Source organism: Pelophylax lessonae (genome assembly GCF_965119305.1).
Source record: "Pelophylax lessonae genome assembly, chromosome: 1".
In the NCBI taxonomy this organism is placed as follows: domain Eukaryota; kingdom Metazoa; phylum Chordata; class Amphibia; order Anura; family Ranidae; genus Pelophylax; species Pelophylax lessonae.
This window is the reverse complement of record NC_138768.1, coordinates 399,291,893-399,311,764: the sequence shown is the minus strand read 5'-3', so window position 1 is coordinate 399,311,764 and position 19,872 is coordinate 399,291,893. Positions and strand designations below refer to the sequence as shown.

Here is a 19,872-nt window from a genome sequence, read left to right as displayed (position 1 = left end):
TTCTCTTTGTTCTTTCTGAAGGCTCTTGAAGAGGACATCCTGTGTATCGCTCCACCATTGCTAGGTGCATTTGACAGATCATTATTCAAGCTTCTTCCCAATATGATACGGTTCCTCCCTAGCCTTTTAAGGCCCTCTCCAGGAGGTCTGTATGGGTTTCTTTGACTTTTCAGCATTAGGCATCTGTTACTCAGATTTGTAATGCTGCCACCGGGTTTACGTTTGCAAAGTTTTACCAGGTGGATGTTCATGCCTCTACTGATGCCAGCTTCGATTTATAAGGTGCTACAAGCATCTGTCTAGTTAGGGTCTTTTCCTTTTTTTTTTTTTTTTTTTTTTTTCACTGTGGACCTGTTTGCATTTCTTTGCTATGTTACCGCCCACCCTTCTTTATATGTATTTCTTTTGGATGTCTCAATCCTATGTCTTTAACCTGCATTCCATACTGTATGATCAAGAAAATTGGATTTTTTGTCAGCGGGAAGGGTTATATAGGGGTCTTAACAGTTCTGTTTTCAAGTGTCCAAACATCTGAAGTTAGCATCATATAACCACATCTTCACTTCATCATCTACATTTAAGCTTATCTCCTGTACTGTACTCCAAGAAATTAATTTTACAGGCAAGTCAAAAATCTTTTTTTTTTTCCTTTTTCTACTTTGACCAATCTTAAAACTAGTGTTACTGTAGATACAAAGTTTACATTGTATTTTAAAAATGTTCCCAATTAAAATGAGACTGCAGTGTGGTCATGCTGCTGCTGCACACCAGCAGATGTAGTGTACAACTGCACCTGCAGCAGAACTAACAAACTAGTTGCATCAGAAGTTTTCCTTCCAAATTTCCCGTTTAGTACCTAAGGCTGCCAATCACACTTGAGGGCAAAAAAAGAGGTTTACGAGGTAAGGAAAGTGTGAGGATAAGCTCAAAATTGGCAGTAACTGCAGTTGTTTATATCTATTGATTGTTTCTCAGTGAAGCTGGTGACTGATTATGCATTTCTTTAATCATTTTGAATTGACTAGAATTGTAACCTAAAATTAATTTTAATTTTTTTACTAACAAGGTTTTTGAAAAGGAGTGTAATATATATAATACAGGATACACTGTGTTCATAAAACCCAAAAGAAGAAGAAAAAAGGCACATAATAAATCACAAGATCTATGCTTTCTGTTTAGATTCTATCAATGTGCAATAAAGCAGCTACAAGCTTTTGCTACAAAGAATTTTGAATCAAATAAATATCTTTCCCTTTTAAAAGTTAGTTCTTACCTCATTCCTACAATCAAACTGGGCATACACACTTCCCCACATCATCAAAAGTAGAATTATCATATGCATCTTTATTTCCTGGAATAAACAATATACTGTTAATAGTAATTTAACATTTCTTTTTTGGTTTCAAAACAAAGCACATAACATAAAACTAATAGACCTCATCTACACATATGGTGAGCAGCTGAAAAAAATTCAGATTAAAGTTTATAACAAGTTTCATAAAATGTACAAAAATGTATTCCATATTAGAATTAAAAATCAGACATAGTAAACAGTACATACTGTTTGACATATTAAAAAATAGACTGGATGCAAATATATTGACATAAGTTGGTTACATATACCAACTTATGTCAATAGATAAAGTAGATAAAGTATTACTTTAATCAAGTAAATACATATTGAACTGAAATCTCAATGCGTTTCGTGGAACAACGCCCACTTCCTCAGTAGACAGTCAAGACCAATTTATTCGTGTGGAGACCATGTCAAAGAAAGGAATAAAATAGTAAACCTAAAAAATATATATATTTGCTGTCCCCTCAAAATAACTCAACACACAGCCATTAATGTCTGAACCGCTGGCAACAAAACTGAGTACACCTCTAAGTGAAAATGTCAAAATTGGGCCAATTTAGCCATTTTCCCTCCACTGTGTCATGTGACTCAGTGTTACAAGGTCTCAGGTGGGAATTGGGAGCAGGTTTGTTAAATTTGGTATTATCACTCTCACTTACTGGTCACTGGAAGCTCAACATGGCACCTCATGGCAAAGAAAAAAAATTGTTGCTCTACATAAAGATGACTTAGGCTATTAGAAGATTGCCAAAACTCTGAAACGGAGCTGCAGCACGGTGGCCAAGACCAAACAGCGGTTTAACAGGACAGGTTCCACTCAGAACAGGCCTCGCCATGGTCGACCAAAGAAGTTGAGTGCACATGCTCAGTGGCATATCCAGGGGTTGTCTTTGGGAAATAGACGTATGAGTGCTGCCAGCATTGCTGCAGAGGTTGAAGGGGTGGGGGGTCAGCCTGTCAGTGCTCAGACCCTACGCAGCTCACTGCATCAAGTTGGCCTGCATGGCTATCATCCCATAAGGATGCCTCTTCTAAAGGTGATACAAAGAAAGCCCGCAAACAGTTTACTGAAGCCAAGCAGACTAAGGACATGGATTACTGGAACCATATCCTGTGGTCTGATGAGACCAAGATAAACTTTGGTTCAGATGGTGTCAAGCGTGTGTGGCCGCAACCAGGTGAGGAGTACAAAGATAAGGGTGTCTTGCCTATAGTCAAGCATGGTGGTGGGAGTGTCATGGTCTGGGGCTGCATGAGTGCTGCCGGCACTGGGAAACTGCAGTTCATTGAGGGAGCCATGAAAGCCAGCATGTACTGTGACATACTGAAGCAGAGCATGATCCCCTCTCTTCAGAGACTGGGCAGCAGGGCAGTATTCCAACATGATAATGACCCCAAACACACCTCCAAGACGACCACTGCCTTGCTAAAGTAGCTGAGGGTAAAGGTGATGGATGGGCCAAGCATGTCTCCAGACCTAAACCCTATTGAGCATCTGTGGGGCATCCTTAAATGGAAGGTGGAGGAGCGCAAGGTCTCTAACATCCACCAGGAGTGGAAGAGGACTACAGTGGCAACCTGTGTAGCTCCGGTGAACTCCATATCCAAGAGGGTTAACACAAAATATTGACACTTTTGTTGCCAGCGGTTTAGACATTAATGGCTGTGTGTTGAGTTATTTTGAGGGGACAGCAAATTTACACTGTTATACAAGCTGTACACTCCCTACTTTACATTGTAGCAAAGTGTCATTTCTTCAGTGTTGTCGCATGAAAAGATATAATAAAATATTTACAAAAATGTGAGGGGTGCACTCACTTTTGTGAGATACTGTGTATATACAGTATCTCACAAAAGTGAGTACACCCCTAACATTTTTGTAAATATTATATCTTTTCATGACATAGTTTACTATGTCTGATTTTACATTCTGATATGGAATACATTTTGTACGTTTTAAGAAACTTTTTATCAACTTTATTTGGCGAAATTCACAAAAGTCTCATGGGCAAAACATATTTCTGTTACGTACACATTACAAGGGACTGAGTTTCGTTAACCTCTTTTCACTTGTGGCTCTCTTTAATAAAATTCAGGGTGATTGCCTGTGCCCGTGGAGCCACAGGGCCCGGAATTTTACACTGGGTATATTTTCAGCCTCTTACAATTTTTCTGCATAATTCCTTACTGTAATTTTTCCTTTTCTAGCAGTAAAAGTTTACCAATAATCTAGTATTTTAGTTCTACCACGGATGCTCCTAAATTGTGTTTGTTATTTTAGTATATTGTATAACAATAATCTAGCATATTAGTCTTAGCTAGGATGCTCCTAAATTGTGTATATTAATTCTGGTATCTTGTATATGGCACTATGTTTCACCTAAAACCTATAACTCTATTTTGGGTAAACTTTATATGGTTTGACTGTTTCTTAAGGGTCATTAGGACCCTGACAGAAGGATCCCCATCCCTTTAGTAAATTCCCAACCCCATCCAGTGTTTTCCAATGATCAAGTACTTCTCCTAGCACTTGATAAAATCTGTTGTAATGAGCTGTGAACAGTAAATTGAGCTGCAAATATTTTGCCAGGTTAAAATAAGTTTGTATATTTTATATATTTACTGGTTGGATCAAGTTCTGGTGTTACTAGTGTTCTCAGAATGTCCGAACATGTTAGCAGCTCTCCATTATATGGTTTTGGGCAATCCCTGTGTTTCCAGGGCTATGTTCATCAATACACAGCAATACACATCTTCTATAGGAATAAATGGTAATGCATGTAAAGCAAGTATCTAAAACACATGGGAGGAGATTTACTAAAAGTGGAGCATGCAAAATCTGGTTCATCTGTGCATAGGAAGTTAGGAATCAATCCGCTTCCAGGTTTTATTGTCAAAGCTTATCTGAAAATAAATGCTGATTGGCTACCATGTACAGCGGCACCAGATTCTGAGAACTCCAGTTTTAGTAAATCACCCCCACTGTGTCACATGAAGAGAATGCGTATAAATCTCACCTTTAGTGTAGGTCAGGAAACTCATGATTTGTGGGACAGAGTGCTGTTTTGTGCTACTGCAGGAGATTGTGGTTATTATACTATTGCAGGAGATTGTTGGACAGTTGTTGGGAGAATATTAACACAGCTTGTATTTGATTAGGAAAAACACCCAATAATTCCTAACTGGGCGATCATTCGTGATTAATTATTTTATTGCCAGTCTGTGGAGATGTGGGAGCAGTAATCTCGAAGGCCTCATAAATACACTGTTACATTGTAAATGCTGGGTTTCCTGACAGGAGAAAATTTAGCATTAAAAGCTGCATTTGGCATTTTTGTATGTCCAAAAGCTCCTCTTCTGAATGTAATTCTTCTGCATTCAGGAAAAGGAGCTTTGTCTGCCTCTAAACGCTGCTGCTCCTTAAAGGATGAGTCCAGTCAAAGCCTAACTAACGCTAAACCTGCTGTGTGCCACATTCTAAGACTATTCTATCTAACCCTGTAAAGTAAAAATCACTTTTCTATACCCGAACCGGTCCGGCTCCACACTGAGCTGTCAGCAGCGGCTTCAAGTTGGAGGTGGGTGCAGGAGAGGCACTCTACAACGGAAGCCCCATAGTAAGTCTATGAGTGACGTCACTTCCCATTCATTTCACAGCCGCTGTCGGCCCTCTCCTGCGCAAAGCTTTTGTCGCTGGAGATAGGACTGGGTCGGGTGTGGAAAAGATAAGTACAGCGGGTTATGCTTTACAGGGTTAGATAGAATAGTCTTAGAATGTGGCAAAGAGCAGGTTTAGCGTTAATTAGGTTTTTACTGGACTTATCCTTTAAACTCCCAAAAGCCTATGTGTGCATGGACACATAGGCTTTTATTGATGTGCATTCAGGGGCTTAAGCAAAAAAAAAAAAAACTGCCAAAAGCCCCCAAAACTTCAGTGTAGGAGCAGCAGTGTGAATGAGGCCTTAGTTTCTGCTTTGCATATAGAAACTGACACTCTCCTCCCAGCAAGTATACTCACAGATCTGAACTCTTCCACAACTCCCTAATCGGTCAGAGACCTCTTTTTGCTGTTTTAACACTACTGGACTTGAGCTGGATACACACTATACAATTTTCTTTAGATTTTTTCCTTTAGATTTACCAAAACCATATAATATGAGGTCAAATCTAAACACTTTCAATTTGTATACAATCAGGCAGGCCCCTGCACTACATAGTTGAAGGTAAATCTTAAGGAAATCTAACAAAAAAAGTTGTATAGTGTATATCCAGCTTTAGGCTGGCCATACATTATACAATTTTCTTATTCAACTGTTAGGGATACAAGTGGTAGCCTGATGGCAGAGGAAGGCCCCACGTGTTTCCCGGAGGGCGGAGCTTAGACAGGAACCCCCAAGGTAAGTGACACAGGCTAACCTGAGGTGCGGAATCTAAGTATCCACCGGTTTTCGCCAGGGCCTCTAGTGGAGAGGATGGACTTCGCTGCGTGTGGATACCAGGTCGTGGTCCTCAGGGTCGCCCCACCAAGGGAGAAACCGGTCAAGATCCGAAGGCGGATAAGCAGACAAGGGAGATCCGAGAGAATGGTCAAACAAGCCGGGGGTCAGGATGGGCAGCAGGTTAACTAGGTCAGGAACAAGCCAAAGGTCAAACCGGGTATCAAACAGGTAACAGGACACAGGCTTCAGGAACACAGGAGGAGCTGCAGACAAGACAGCAAAGACACAGTGCTGCTGAGCTGTTTAAATAAGGCAGCCTGTTTGCCAATTATTGCAATTAGTCTGCTCTAGGTTAACTCTTTAGGTTGCAGACTCATGACAGCACATCAGTGTGCTCAGGAAGCATTCCTAACATCAACTTTCTTCAGATTTACCTTCAACTATGTGGTGCAAGGGCTTGTCTGATTGCATATAAATTGAAAGTGTTTAGGTTTGAGCTCATTATATGGTTTTGGTAAATCTAAAGGAAAAATGTAAAAGAAAATTGTATAATGTATGGCCAGGCTTAGCCTGGGTTCACACTAGGGCGGCTATCAAAGTCGCTGGACTCTGAAGCCGCCCCGTGCAGCGCGACTTTAGCAGGGCTTGCATACAACTTCTCTAATAGAAGTCAATGCATGTTGCTCATAAAGTAGTGCAGGAACCTTTTTCTAAGTTGGAGCGACTTGAGTCGCTCTGATTTAGAACGGTTCCATTGCACTGAATGGAGCGCGACTTATCAGGTAGCTAAGTTGCTGCCCCAGTGTGAACCCAGGCTTAAAGTTATGGGGGAACATGCAAGTCCGTCCTTCCGTTGCCCCCCCCCCCCCCCCCTTCACATTTGACTGTGCTCGGCAGCTACTTAAAAAAATGCCATGCATGCAGTGTAATTCAAACATTCCTATGGTTGTCGTCATTTTACCCAAGATAGAGGTGTTCACAAGTTAAACAGACATGCTAGATTGGCCACAATAGATGCGTTTTCAGCTCATTTTCTGGCTATACTGTTACAATATAGACAAGCTACATTCCTTTACTGAGTGTTATATATTATTACTATTGGTATAATTTTCCAGCAGCGTTATCCTTTGTTGCACTATGCACCATATAGTATGAACTTTACACTACTGGGATCTGCTTATGTATGCAGTGTTCTGTTCATGAATAGGCAGGTTTATGAGTATATAGGAGGAGAGTAGAATGTACATTATAAGGTAGTGTGAATAAAACATAATAATTGGTCATACAAGTCATGCAAATGTGTTAACATTAATCTTTGCAATAAATACAGTCACACTTGTATGCATCACTCACAGACGTTGTAAAAATATAAATAGTAAAGTATATATGGTTAACATAAAAGTATTGATCATGTACTGTATACTTAAAACCATTGTGGACAGTGAAAGCTTAAAGGACTAATACTTGATACTCAAACTATCAGGTGAAACTAATACTAATTACAGACACATAGCTAAAAGTTCCCACATCTATTAACTTAAAATCGTAGATATAAGATTTGCAGTTGGTGTAAAGGTAGATGTAGTATAATTGTGTGGTTATTTTAGCTTGAAAGAGGCTTATGAAAAGCTGTCTACACTTCGCCACTACAAACCAAATCAGCCGAGTCTAAATAAGTGTAATTTCCTAGCAGCAATAGTTTTTTTTTTTTTTTTTTTTTTCGGCTCTTCCTATAATTGTTAGCAATTGTCTTACTTCCCGTTTTAATGAATTGTATCACATGAATGAAAAACATACAGAATTACAGTTGGGAAAAATAAACAGAAATCTCAGATATATTTTCTAAAAGAAACAAGCAACACAATGTCCAATTTGTGATATGTTCTCCTACCTTCGGGGAATTCTAGCCCGTGCACCAAGCTTGTTTGTGTGGATTACAGCACTGACCTACATGGGCAAGGAGTAATGCAGCAGCATAACAACACCTTGTTCCGCTTTAACCTTTGTACTCGACAACAGGTGTTAACACTTCTTCTTCAGCAAAAAGATTGACTGACTAGTTTCTTCTTGTCCGTTGCTGTGCTTAATCCAATCTTCAGGCAATAAGGAAGTAACAGAGCAACATGATTAGATCGCTCACTTCCTGACCTCTGTAGACAAATCAGGTTAGTGGCATCTATGTTTATAGTGGTGCTCAATCCATGCAGTTAAACAAAATTCATAATTCAACAGTATTCATCTATATTCTTTAAAATTTCTTGCTATGGATTGACTATATCCTGGACAGGATTTTTAAAGTCAGCAAATTCTAACGTCTTAACACAGAAATAAAGTAATCGAAATGTGTAATTTCTGAATCTTCAGGCTGCATGCACACTAGCATTTTTATAAGCTCCTAGAAGCTGTTATTAGTATTTTTTCTGCTCCTAGAAGCTACATGTGTCCATGCACACTACTTTAGGCTATTAGCGTTTTTTGAGCAGCAGCATCTACTAGCAGAAAATAATTGTTTTTATAGAGTTTTTTGGAACGATTTTCCAGCAAAAAAAATAAATAAACGCTAAATGCCGGTAACCTTTGCTAAGCACCGTTTTTTTTTTTTAGTGTGTGTTTTTTTTTTTTTTTTTTTTTTTTTTTTAGCCAGTGTGCTGGTGTCCTTAAAAACCAGTGTATAGCTGGAAACAGATAACAGAGGTTGTGGGACTTTAAATGAGGCAGGTCAAGAACTAAGATATGCAAAAATAGAATCTCAATGTAATAATTTATTCTACATAAAGTAATTGATATAGATGTTGACATCAGTTACAAATATGATGCAGACATGGATACAAAAAAGGCTGACCCAAAAAAATACATATAGTAAATACATTGTTTTAATAGTAATAAGATATATTCAGTAAAAAAGTACATGGTATCTAATTTTCGATCTTGCAGTTGCCTTGACACTTTACTTCTTCTACTTTTTTTACTGTAACAAGTTGTCATTTACAAGAAAATGTTTTTCTTGTCTCTTTCTATAATGTGTTACTAATAAACTTTTATTGATAATAAAAAAAAAAAAAAGTACATGGTCGTCACCAAATGTTGCATCTAAATAGCTCTATGCGTTTTGTGGATCCTTGTTCACTCATCAGGAGCTTAAAGCCAAAAAATGACCTGTAAATGTATAATATGTAGGTTTTGAAAAGAAATACCCAAAATCTCAAAAAAAAAGTTGTCTCATCATTTACATGTCGGCATCAAAAATATACCCAGCATCTGGGGGGGTAAGAAACAAAAGAGACCAGGGCAAACGTCTGATGCGGGGCCGTGGCAAGGATGAACCACCCTCTGTATAGCTGGTTGTTAAGATGCGGAAATAAAACCAGCGTAGGGGTCCCCCACCAATCCATACCAGGCCCTTTCGATTCTGGTACAGATTTTAAGAGGAACTCCAAGCCAAAAATTAGCCAGAAAAGGGGGCACCCCCCCTCCTGAACCATACCGGCCATATGCCCTCAACATGGGATGGGGAGGGTGCATTGGGTTACCGTGTCACTATGTTGATGGGGACAGAGGGGCTTATTGGAATCTGGAAGTCTCCTTTAACAAGCTCTGCCCCAAAGCACCTTATCCCCATGTTGATGGGGACAAAGGCCTATTCCCTACAACCCTAGCCGGTGGTTGTGGGGGTCTGCAGGCAGGGGGCTTACCAGAATCTGTAAGCTCCCTTTTTTTTACTAAAAATATGTAGCAGAATACAAAGTGGCCTAAAAGGATGAAATATTTCGATTTTTACATTTCTTTTTTTTTTGGGAATGTTATATAGCAGAATGTGAAAAATATATTGTTGTTTTTTTTTTTTGTTTTTTTTTTTTCAGAATTGTCGCTCTTTTTCTGTTTATAGCGCAAAAAATAAAAATCGCAAAGGTGATAAATTACCACCAAAAGAAAGCTCTATTTGTGGGAAAAATAAAGACATCAATTTTATTTTGGTACAGTGTTGCATAACCGCACAATTTTCCATTTAAATAACGCAGTGCCGAATAGCAAAAACTGGTTATTAAGGGGGCAAATCCTTCCGGTCCATAACTGGTTAAAGTCCTTGTATTAAAAAAAATAAATAAAAATATTCCCCTGGTGTAGATCCATCATCAATCATGATAAATGCCAACCGCTAACCTAATAAAAAAAAAAAAAAAAAAAAAGCTCCACACCTGCCAAATAACAGCTCCACTGTCTGACAGTTCTTAAATAACCAAGGGGTGTGGCCACCTAATGCCGTCACTGCGTGACCCCAGTCCCCCTGTGACTTCAATCAGGGCTCTTTAGTTATTTAGAAAACTGTCAGACGGTGGAGCTGTCAGATAGCAGGACAGCGACTGGCGTTTATTGTGACTGATGCTGGGCCTACGCTGGGGGACAACTTTTTTTTTTTTATTTATTTATTTTTTTAATAAAGGACTTCTGCCTCTTGTGTTTATCTATATTACACTTTTTTTTAATGAGTAGAGGTACTATGTATCCAATACTCATTCACGTGGGGGGGCGGTATCTGGGGGCTCCCTTGTTAAAGGGAGCTTCCAGAATCTGGTAAGCCCCCTGCCCGCACACCCCCACAACCACCGGCCAGGGTTGTGGGGAATAGGCCTTTGTCCTCATTAACATGGGGATAAAGTGCTTTGGGGGGGCCCACTCCAAAGCACCCTCCCCATGTTAAGAGCATTCGGTCTGGTATGGTTCATGAGGAGAGAGGGGCTCGCTCGTTCCTCCCCCCCCCCCTTTCTTGGCCTGCCAGGTTGCATACTCGGATAAGGGTCTGGTATGGATTTTGGGGGAGGACCCCACATCATTTTTTATAAAAATTTGGCTGGGGTTTCCCTCAAAGTCCACTCCTGGGGAGGGCCCACGCCTTTTTTTTTTAAATATATACTTAGCATGGGCTTCCCCTTTAAATCCGTACCAGACCCGAAAGGTAGCAATTGTTTAGTTTACATTCAGCTGTCAGCAGGAACCCTGCTGACAGCTGATGAGTCATCCATTGTTAAGGACGCAGGAGGCGGCTTCCCAGCCCACTAATTAACAACCAGCTATTCACTGATTGTTAAGGATGCCACGCTGGTGGCCACCCGCTCCTTAACAAAAATGCTACCACTTGTAAACACTGCAAAAACTGCTAAATGTTAGCGTTTTTTATCCAGTGTTTTTTTTTTCTGCGTTTTTTGAGCGTCTAGTGTCCCTGGAGCCTCAGTATTCTTTTTGCATTGAAAGACACTTTTTTAATTTTGTTACATAGAATATTGTTAAAAAAGTTAATTTACAAAACCTGAGTGCCTTTTATGCTAGAGAGATATATTATATTTTACTTCTAATTGTATTTAATTTAGTTTTTAGATAGCTTTACAATCCTTGCTGTCTATTCTATTTGAAGACCTTGAAGTTGGATGCTGAAATAGTTTCCATACAGAAGATTTTTTCCTTTTTACATAGCTTTTATTGCATACAACACAACATCATATAATAAAGAATATTACATAAACAAAAAACAGTCATTTGTTGGGTTTTCCTCTAACAGATAGAAGATCAATATGTACAACAAACCAGAAAAGTAAAATGGTAATGCAGGAATGAAAATTATTCATAAAAATATTAAATAGATCAGCAGCTAGATAATTTTCCATCAGTAAATTATGATGAACTTCCATAATATGAATTAACTGGTAAAGTTAAATGTTTATGTGATTCCTTAGACTATGCATCACTAAATGGTGGACTGCGGCCCGGAGTCACTGTCCCATCTGGACCAGCATGATCACGCCACTTAAGAGCTGCTTCTTTCACCCCAGCCTGCACTGCTGTCATTGGGTTCCATTCACAGAATAAACTCACAAGAGATATTCAGGTGTCGGGACACATTCTGCCTAAATATCGTATGCTATCCTGAAATTGTCCCGTTCCTTAACAACCAGTAAACAACGTGGTTGTTAAGGAGCGGGCAGCTGAAGCGTCCTTTAACAAGGGGGCCCCCAGATCCCGCCCCCCTGTGTGAATGAGTAAGGGGTACATAGTACCCCTATTAATTAACCAATAAAAATGTGTAGTGTAAAAAGACAGTAGACAGTTTTTAAAAATGTCCCCCGGTGCAGATCCATCGTCGATCACGACACCCACCAAACCGAAAAAAAAAAAAAAGAGTCCACTCGAGCCGAAGGCTCCCACCATCTGACAGCTCCGCTGCCTCACACTCCTTAAATAACTAAGGATAGCCCCTGGCCGATTATGTCACAAGGGGGTGGGGTCTGCCCCTTAGTTATTAAAGAGCTGTCAGTAGGCCAGAGGCCTTTTGTGTAAGCTGACCACCTTCTTCTTCTTTTTTTTTTTTTTTGTTTCTGGTCATCAGTTTCGGCGTGTGGCGCTGTCTAACTATAAAGTGCTTAATATTTAGCTCTATTCATTATTTGAGCAGAAACATATCATTTAAATAACAATACATAATACTTTTAAAAAAAAATTAAAGTGCAATCAGTGCAAAAAATGTGCATGAACAATAAGTCCTTTAAAGTGCTGGTTATCTTATTCTTCCAGTGCCACTATGTTCCAACAAGTGCCGTTGTGCACTTACTCACCGACTAGTGATGGGTTAAATGTTGTGTTTCAAAAATAATCCTCCAGTGGCAAAAAAATGCTTCTGAGGACGCTTCCTTGGTGGGCAAAATGCATTAGGCAGGTGGATACTTCTGGTTATGTCACATCCGCTCTTTGGAACGCAAACCGAGACTTTTGAATTCAAGAACGGCGTCATTACATGCTCACATGCAAGAGGAGAGTTTTGTAAGTGCTCAATTGGCTTTTATATGTTTTTTTTTTTACAATAAACACAGAATTACACTATGGATTTCTCCTGATTCTATCTCCCTACACTCATATGAGGTTCTTGGACCTGCCTGCCGGAGTCACAAAAAAAAAAGAAAAAAACATTTTTGGCCACTGGAGTATTATTTTTGAAACACAGGCGTTTAACCTATCACTAGTCGGTGAGTAAGGGCACATAAGGAGGGGAGCACAGAGGCACTTGTTGGAACATACTGGCACTGGAAGAATAAGATAACCAGCACTTTAAAGGACTGCTTGTTCATGCATATTTTTTGAACTTATTGCACTTTAAGTTTTTTTTTAAAAGCATTATGTATTGTGATTTAAACATTATGTTTCTGCACAAATAATGACTAGAGATACATATTAACCACTTCAAGACAGGGCAGTTAGACCCCCCCTTCCTGCCCAGGCCAATTTTCACCTTTTAGCGCTGTTGCATTTTGAATGACAATTGCGTGGTCATGCAACACTGTACCTAAACCAAATTTATGTCATTTTCCCCCCACAAATAGAGCTTTCTTTTGGTGGTATTTGATCACCGCAAGGTTTTTTTTTTTTTTTTTTGCTAAACAAAGTAAGTAAAAAAAGTTTTTTGTTTGTTCTACAATTTTGTAAATAAATACGTTTTTTCCTGCACTGATGGGCGGCACTGATAGGCGGCACTGATATGTGGCACTGATATGTGGCACTGATAGGTAGCACTGATATGCAGCATTGGTGGGCACTGCTGGGCACTGATAGGTGGCATTGATGGGCACTGATAGGTGGCACTGATATGCGGCACTGGGCACTAATGGGCACTGATAGGTGGCACTAATGGGCACTGATAGGCGGCACTGATAGGTGGCACTGACAGGCAGCACTGATGCGCACTAATGGGCACTGATAGGTGGCACTGGTGGGCAATAATGGGCACTGGTGGGTGGCACTGATAGATGGCAATGATGGGCACTGGTGGGCAGCACTGATGGGGAGGGCACTGGGGGGCTCCCTGAGCCCCGATTGCCCTCCCTGGTGGCCATAGTGGGCATCCCTGGGGTCATGGGTGGGCATCCCTGGTGGTTCTAGTGGCACCCCCCCACCGAGGGTCTGCACTGGTAATCAATGATCTGATTACCAGTGCAAACCCCCCCTCTGTCAGGAGAGCCGCAGATTGGCGCTCCTTTACTCGTGCCTGTCAGGCACGTACTGAGGAAAGCCGATCAGCGGCTCTTCCTGTTTACTATGTGACCAGCCATGTTTGAACATGGCTGGTCACATGGTAAAGAGCCTACGTCAGTAGGCTCTTTACCGAGATCGGAGATGCGGGGAGTCAGACTGACACCTCGTATCACCGATCGCCGGTCCGCGCGCCCCGGGGGGCGTGCAGAGCGCATTATCCTGCCGCCGTCCTATGACGTCCGGTCAGGATAATGCAACCACTTTCCCAACGTCAAACGCCTATAGGGCGGGCGGGAAGTGGTTAAGCATTTTATGGTTAGACAGCGCTGGGCGCACACACAAAAAACCTGCGAGGAATATACACCTTACATCTCAGCAGAAGTCTTGTAAACGCATTCCACATACTACATAGCGCGGGAATCATAATATTTTAGGATAAATCCCTGGTCTTACACGTAGTATAGTCTGCATCTCCAGCTTGCTTCCAGTGAAGGGGAGTTTAACATAGGAGAACTATTAAAAAAATAGCACAGTTAAGAAAAAAATAAGATACAGTTAGGCTGTAAGTGCAGTATAGCAATATCGGGCCACCAACATTGTTCTGCTTGCTGGCAAGGCTGTGTAGCTCACAGCATTGTATGGACAGAAATTTATATATATATATATATATATATATATATATATATATATATATATATATATATATATATATATATATATATATATATATATATAATCACCTTTCTTATTCTGATGTTTGGCTGGCTTTCAAATTTAAAATCTGTTTGCCCTTTAGTGTAACCTTTATAATAGGATTGTTCTTGATTGCTAGAGTTAAAGACTCAGTAGCAAGTGCAAAAAGTATGGATTAGAGGGGGCAGCCCTGATGTGTGCACAGTTGAACAGAAGCATGAAAGTAACAGCCAGATATGGTATCAACCCTCCCTGTGGAAATCTGGGATGAGCGAAAATCCAATAATAGTCTTACTGTAAGTCAGTTTCCTAGCCCATAGGTAGAGTATTGTATATTCCAGGATAAAAAAAAATCCCTCTTTTAAAAAGATGCATAGGCAGTTGGGGTAAAGCATCATCACAATGTGATATAAACACGAATACACAAAACAAAAATTCTCATTTATAAAATAAATCAATGCTGGGAACTGAAAACTCTCATAATTGGATAACTACATACCCAATTAAAATAAGATCTTCCTAGAAAGGGTTCTATAATATGTTACTTATAATAACAAAATATATCCAAAAATAACTAATGTCATAATATCACAACAACCTAAAGCTATACAACATTTAAAACCGGCTAAAATGTATACTGTATGCTTCTCAGCTCGAGCCTGCATGTTTGATAAATCGTGTTATATATTGCTGTATATCCTAATAAATATTGAAGATCCAGGAACAAACCTGTACAAGACAATACAACAATGAACCCTAACCATGACCCATGCAAGCAGGTGCATCTGTGACAACTACATAGACCATATGTAACTCATTAGGGATCAGTCCTTAAATAAGCACAATACATGGCCTAATACCTACATGCTGCGGAGTCACCTAATATTCATCTGTGTTGTATGGGCTTTATAGATCCCAAATGCTCTGTGCCGAGACCAATCTCGCCACTGGGCGTTGGAGAAGCCTGGTTGCTTGCCTCCTGCAATATGACTATGGACCTAGGGGCTTTTACCCCTTTAAGACTGTATTTGGGCATGAAAACGTGCTTGCGGTCGGTCAGAAAAGGACTTCCGTCTAACTTTTTAACCCCTGGAGGGATTTCTATGATTTTTGGTTATGTTTGCATTTGAAGTATTCTGATTCTGAAAATGTAAGTTTTATTTGAATGTGATGCATATTTTAGAAGTTATGAAAATGTTGCTTTTGGTCTGAGGTGGCTTTGCATTCACCTATTGTCGGGTGTGCTAAGTATTCCTGTTCCATTCTTACATGCTAATGACCTTGCATTGTTCTGGCCAGGTGGCTAGATAATTAGTTTAGTGTTATTTTGTGCCTGTTTACAAATCTATCTGCATATTCTAATGCAATCAGACTCACATTACCTGATAGTGTATATAATTTGTGTGGATTTAATAAACAGTTCTAAGTCAGACCACTGCTTGAACCTCACACGGAGCCTTGTCTCGTTCTTGGGGGGATTCACTGTATGCTGTTGGAGAATGATTGCTAGCAGTGTAAGCTGATGTATGCTTTTCCTGTTCGTCTACTAGCAGCTATTCGTGAGGTTCCAGGTTGGAGTGCTATTTTGTATCCAGTTTGGGAGTTTGGTGTCCTGCAAGTAGCTGTGCCTGTCTCTCAGAAAGGGGCATATCGCCTAAACGGATTTTAACCCCTTGTCTGCTGAAACGGTCCGTTACATGCTCAAATTTGCACACTGCTAATCTAATACAAATTAGGAACTGGAAATAATGTTCTTAGAGAATACGGTATATAGCAACCAAGTCTACAGGTAAAAGACAGCTAGAAAAACTAGGTATAGCTTTAGATGTCTGAGCGCTGTTGGACACATAAACAAAATACATAAAAGCCTGCATGGTCTTATCAAACTCCTCGGTGCAGAGTGGATAACGATATAAAGACTCTTCCATCTAGCGTCGGCCGGCAGCGTAATCATGTCCATCATCACATCTTAGCCAGTACTGGTGCAACACATAGAAACTTATGGCAGCCATTTGCAGCATGCACCCTAGATGTGTAAAGCCAAAAGGGACTTCCTCAGGAGGCATGGCATAAAAAACTGAGCAGTACATCAAACATCCAGTACATTATGGCCCTCCTTGCCGGGTAGAGTGACTTCTTCCATTTAATCCGCTGCATTCACCTTGGCAAATATCTGCATAGAAAAACCAAAGTTTGGAACCATACTCCATAAACAAAATATAAGGTCATGTAAATAGTAATGTACAGGAGACGGTCACCTGCATAGAGAGAGAGGAACCCATGACAGATAAGGATAAGCTGCGCTCAGTTATAATGCAGATGCTGAATATTATTTAAACAAGCTTCAAAAATCACATTATTTTAAACCAAATTATCCACATCCTATATCACACTAAATTCACTGCTTACCAAATAGAAACATGGTGAAATCACAGGGACCAACTAAATTGGGATAAATGTATGTATGTAGATAAATTCCCCTGTATACTAATTTGATCACTCCCCCCAAAAAAAAAAAAAAATCCTAAACATATTCAAAAGAATATAATCCAAATTAGATTATTATTCTATATACCAACATCCTCTGTTTTACTAATAACATCCATGTGAAGCGCCATGTATTGTTTGGAATGCCAAACCTAACCAAAAGATAATTTGCCCATGGTAACAGCAGTCATGCAATCCCTGGCCAGATATTAGTGTGTGGATCCCAGGGCCAGTCAAAAAAGGCACGCAGTAACATATTCAAATCATACCACCATGAAAAATCTTATTTAGTCTCCTAAAAGAAAAAAATTAAATTCATAGTTTTATTGTTAAAATAAAACCAAAAGTGCAGCGCTATTTATACATTGAACCTTTTAAAGTCCATAAAATGACAGTCCCAATACAGTGCTTTGAAAAGCTGAGAAATCCCGCATTCCATGGATAGCGAGGAAAAAATATAGCAGGTGTCACCAGCCTATGATCTCTCACCGTCCCTACCATGTATAAAGTGACCCCCTAATAAGGGCGGTCTCATTCACTTTATTTACAATAGATGAGACTGAGATCCAGGTCCCTGGGATATCCTTTCGTCAAGCCAGATGAATGACACCATATGCAGTAAACAAATAAACAGCGTACTCCCTTTGTGGTGGATGCACCAAGGAGAGCTCAGATGGCCAAGGATTTCATGTAAATCAAGCAACCGACATGGCGTGATGGAAGTCAAGATGGCCAATATCGACTATGTATGCATGGTAGCTTGTGTGTGTAGCTCCTCCCAACGCATTTCATTCTGCGTAACGTCATCAGGGCTACTCACTCACTGCAATACCACGCCAATGTATACATCAAGGGACCCAGGAGGATCGCCATGATGGTGTCCCATAACAATTCAATCCAGTACCTTAAAAGGCATGTTACCAGACTGGTAGAGTATACAATATACAGTCATTTATTATGGGCTCCACTCAAAACATAGTGTACTTAATCAAATGCCCTCGTGGCCTTGATTATGTTGGCCGCACCACCTGGGCCTTAATTTTTAGATTGGGGGAGCACATTACCAATTTCATCAAAGGTTTTCCAGGACATAGTGTATCCAAACACTATGCCCAGAAACATAATAAGGACCCCTCTGGAACAGTATTTATAGCCCTGGAGAAATATATCCCCCATTGGAGGGGAGGTAATGCTAAGAGGTGTATCTTCAGAGCTGAAACTCGCTGGAATTATCATTTAAGATCCTATTCTTCTCTGGGACTGAACATGGGATATAACTTGTTATATTAACTACAGTTGATTCTTTACATATTTTATGGAATAATGTTTGTCGGTACATAGTTACATTTGTGTATGCTTTAATATAACATCTTGGCATGTATTAATAAATTAATGTGTGTTTATATTTAGTTTTTTTTAACAATTATTTACTCATGTATACATGTCATGTTGCAATACACCTGGGAGGATGTCTCAAGCTTGATATGCAATAAAATAAAAGAGTGCTCCTCATAAACCACTTTATATTCATTTTTAATGATTTTCGGATCTTTGGACCCATATAGAGCTTTTACTGTTTTCTTCCTAGAATGCCTAATGACATTCTGCCACAAGATGGCGCTGGTAGCAGGCCTTTTAATGTACTGGATTTAATTGTTATGGAACACCATTAACATATTCAGCATTTGCCACCTACCTTTTTGGGTGATTGGCTGTCCAAACATGGCTATCCTCTCGGGTCCCTTAATGTATATATTGGCATGGTAATGGCAGTATGTAGAACCCTTTGACAAGAAGTATAGAGGTGTATAATGCCTCAACATCCAAACCTACTAATAAGGTATTTGGGGGAACCTCAAGATCTTTAATCACCTCTTAAACCTGTTGTCTCTACTCAAATGGTTTTGTTCCAACAAGACCAAGCTTTCACCCTCATCAGACAATTGGCAGTCCTCCCATAATTCATTAGGATCCCTTATTGCTCTCTATTCCTTGCTGGATAAATATTTCCTTGTAAAGGTTTCCTTTCTTGTCATGAATCACCTTCAGTAGAAGTTTCCTAGCAAATAAATGAATGTCCCTTTCTAACACCAAATTTATTTATATTAGTTTCTGGGCAAAAGTCAGCCCTCTTAGATATAACCTGAAGTTCACGTTCAGAAAATGCCAACGGAGCTAAATTTAAAAACCTGTAGATGTGTGTCTTGAAGTTTTTGAGCAAAATCTATTTGATGTTTTATTTTGCTTCTGTTTAAGAACTCTTGATTATATACTGTTCTGAATCAATAGTCTCCAAACTGTTGCCCGGGGGCCAAATTTGGCTCTCTGCTTGCCTTTATCTGGCCCTTGGGGCATTATTCCACCAACTGACACCAATGATGGAGCACCATTTCCCGTACTGACACCATCAATGGGGCACTATTGTTCTCATTGATATCAACAATGGGGCACTTTTCCTCCCATTTGAACCAATGATGGGGCACATATGCTGGGTCATTTTCTACTCCTACTGGCCATGGTCTGGCCCCCTTAAAGCCTAAAGGACAGTAAACTGGCCCTTTGATTAGAAAGTTTAGAGACCCCTGTTCTGAATGTATTATTCTTTTTGGGAAATGAGTTGCTGTTGACCCTGTTATTTTTCTTTCTGTGGTCCCTTTATGGCCTATACAGATTTGAATATGTTCTGATTTTGACTTCCAGAAAAAGTCAGGCAACAAGCATTCAGTTTACTTGACATTTGAGCATTTAAGAGTCAGCCGTAAAGCCTTGCTGGTACCTAAGTTGTTAAAGAAAAGAGAGATGACTTAAAGGGTAACTCCACTTCCGTGGGGTAAAAAAAATAGCAAATAAAGAAAAATTAATATATCGTATACAATTGCA

General features: G+C 39.8%; 2 protein-coding genes across 2 annotated transcripts in view; one reads left to right on the top strand and one right to left on the bottom strand.

The window, feature by feature from the left end:
* The window catches only part of LRRC19 (leucine rich repeat containing 19), a 38,325-nt gene extending 30,404 nt beyond the window's left edge, over positions 1-7,921 (bottom strand). The window contains exons 1-2 of the mRNA XM_082247065.1: positions 7,688-7,921; positions 1,274-1,351 (exon numbers count right to left, since the gene is read on the bottom strand). Of these exons, the coding sequence (XP_082103191.1) occupies positions 1,274-1,342 (69 nt within the window). The 5' untranslated portion in view covers positions 1,343-1,351; positions 7,688-7,921. The remainder of the gene's footprint in view (positions 1-1,273; positions 1,352-7,687) is intronic.
* The window catches only part of IFT74 (intraflagellar transport 74), a 172,643-nt gene that overhangs the window by 66,623 nt on the left and 86,148 nt on the right, over positions 1-19,872 (top strand). The gene's annotated exons all lie outside the window — the stretch shown is intronic.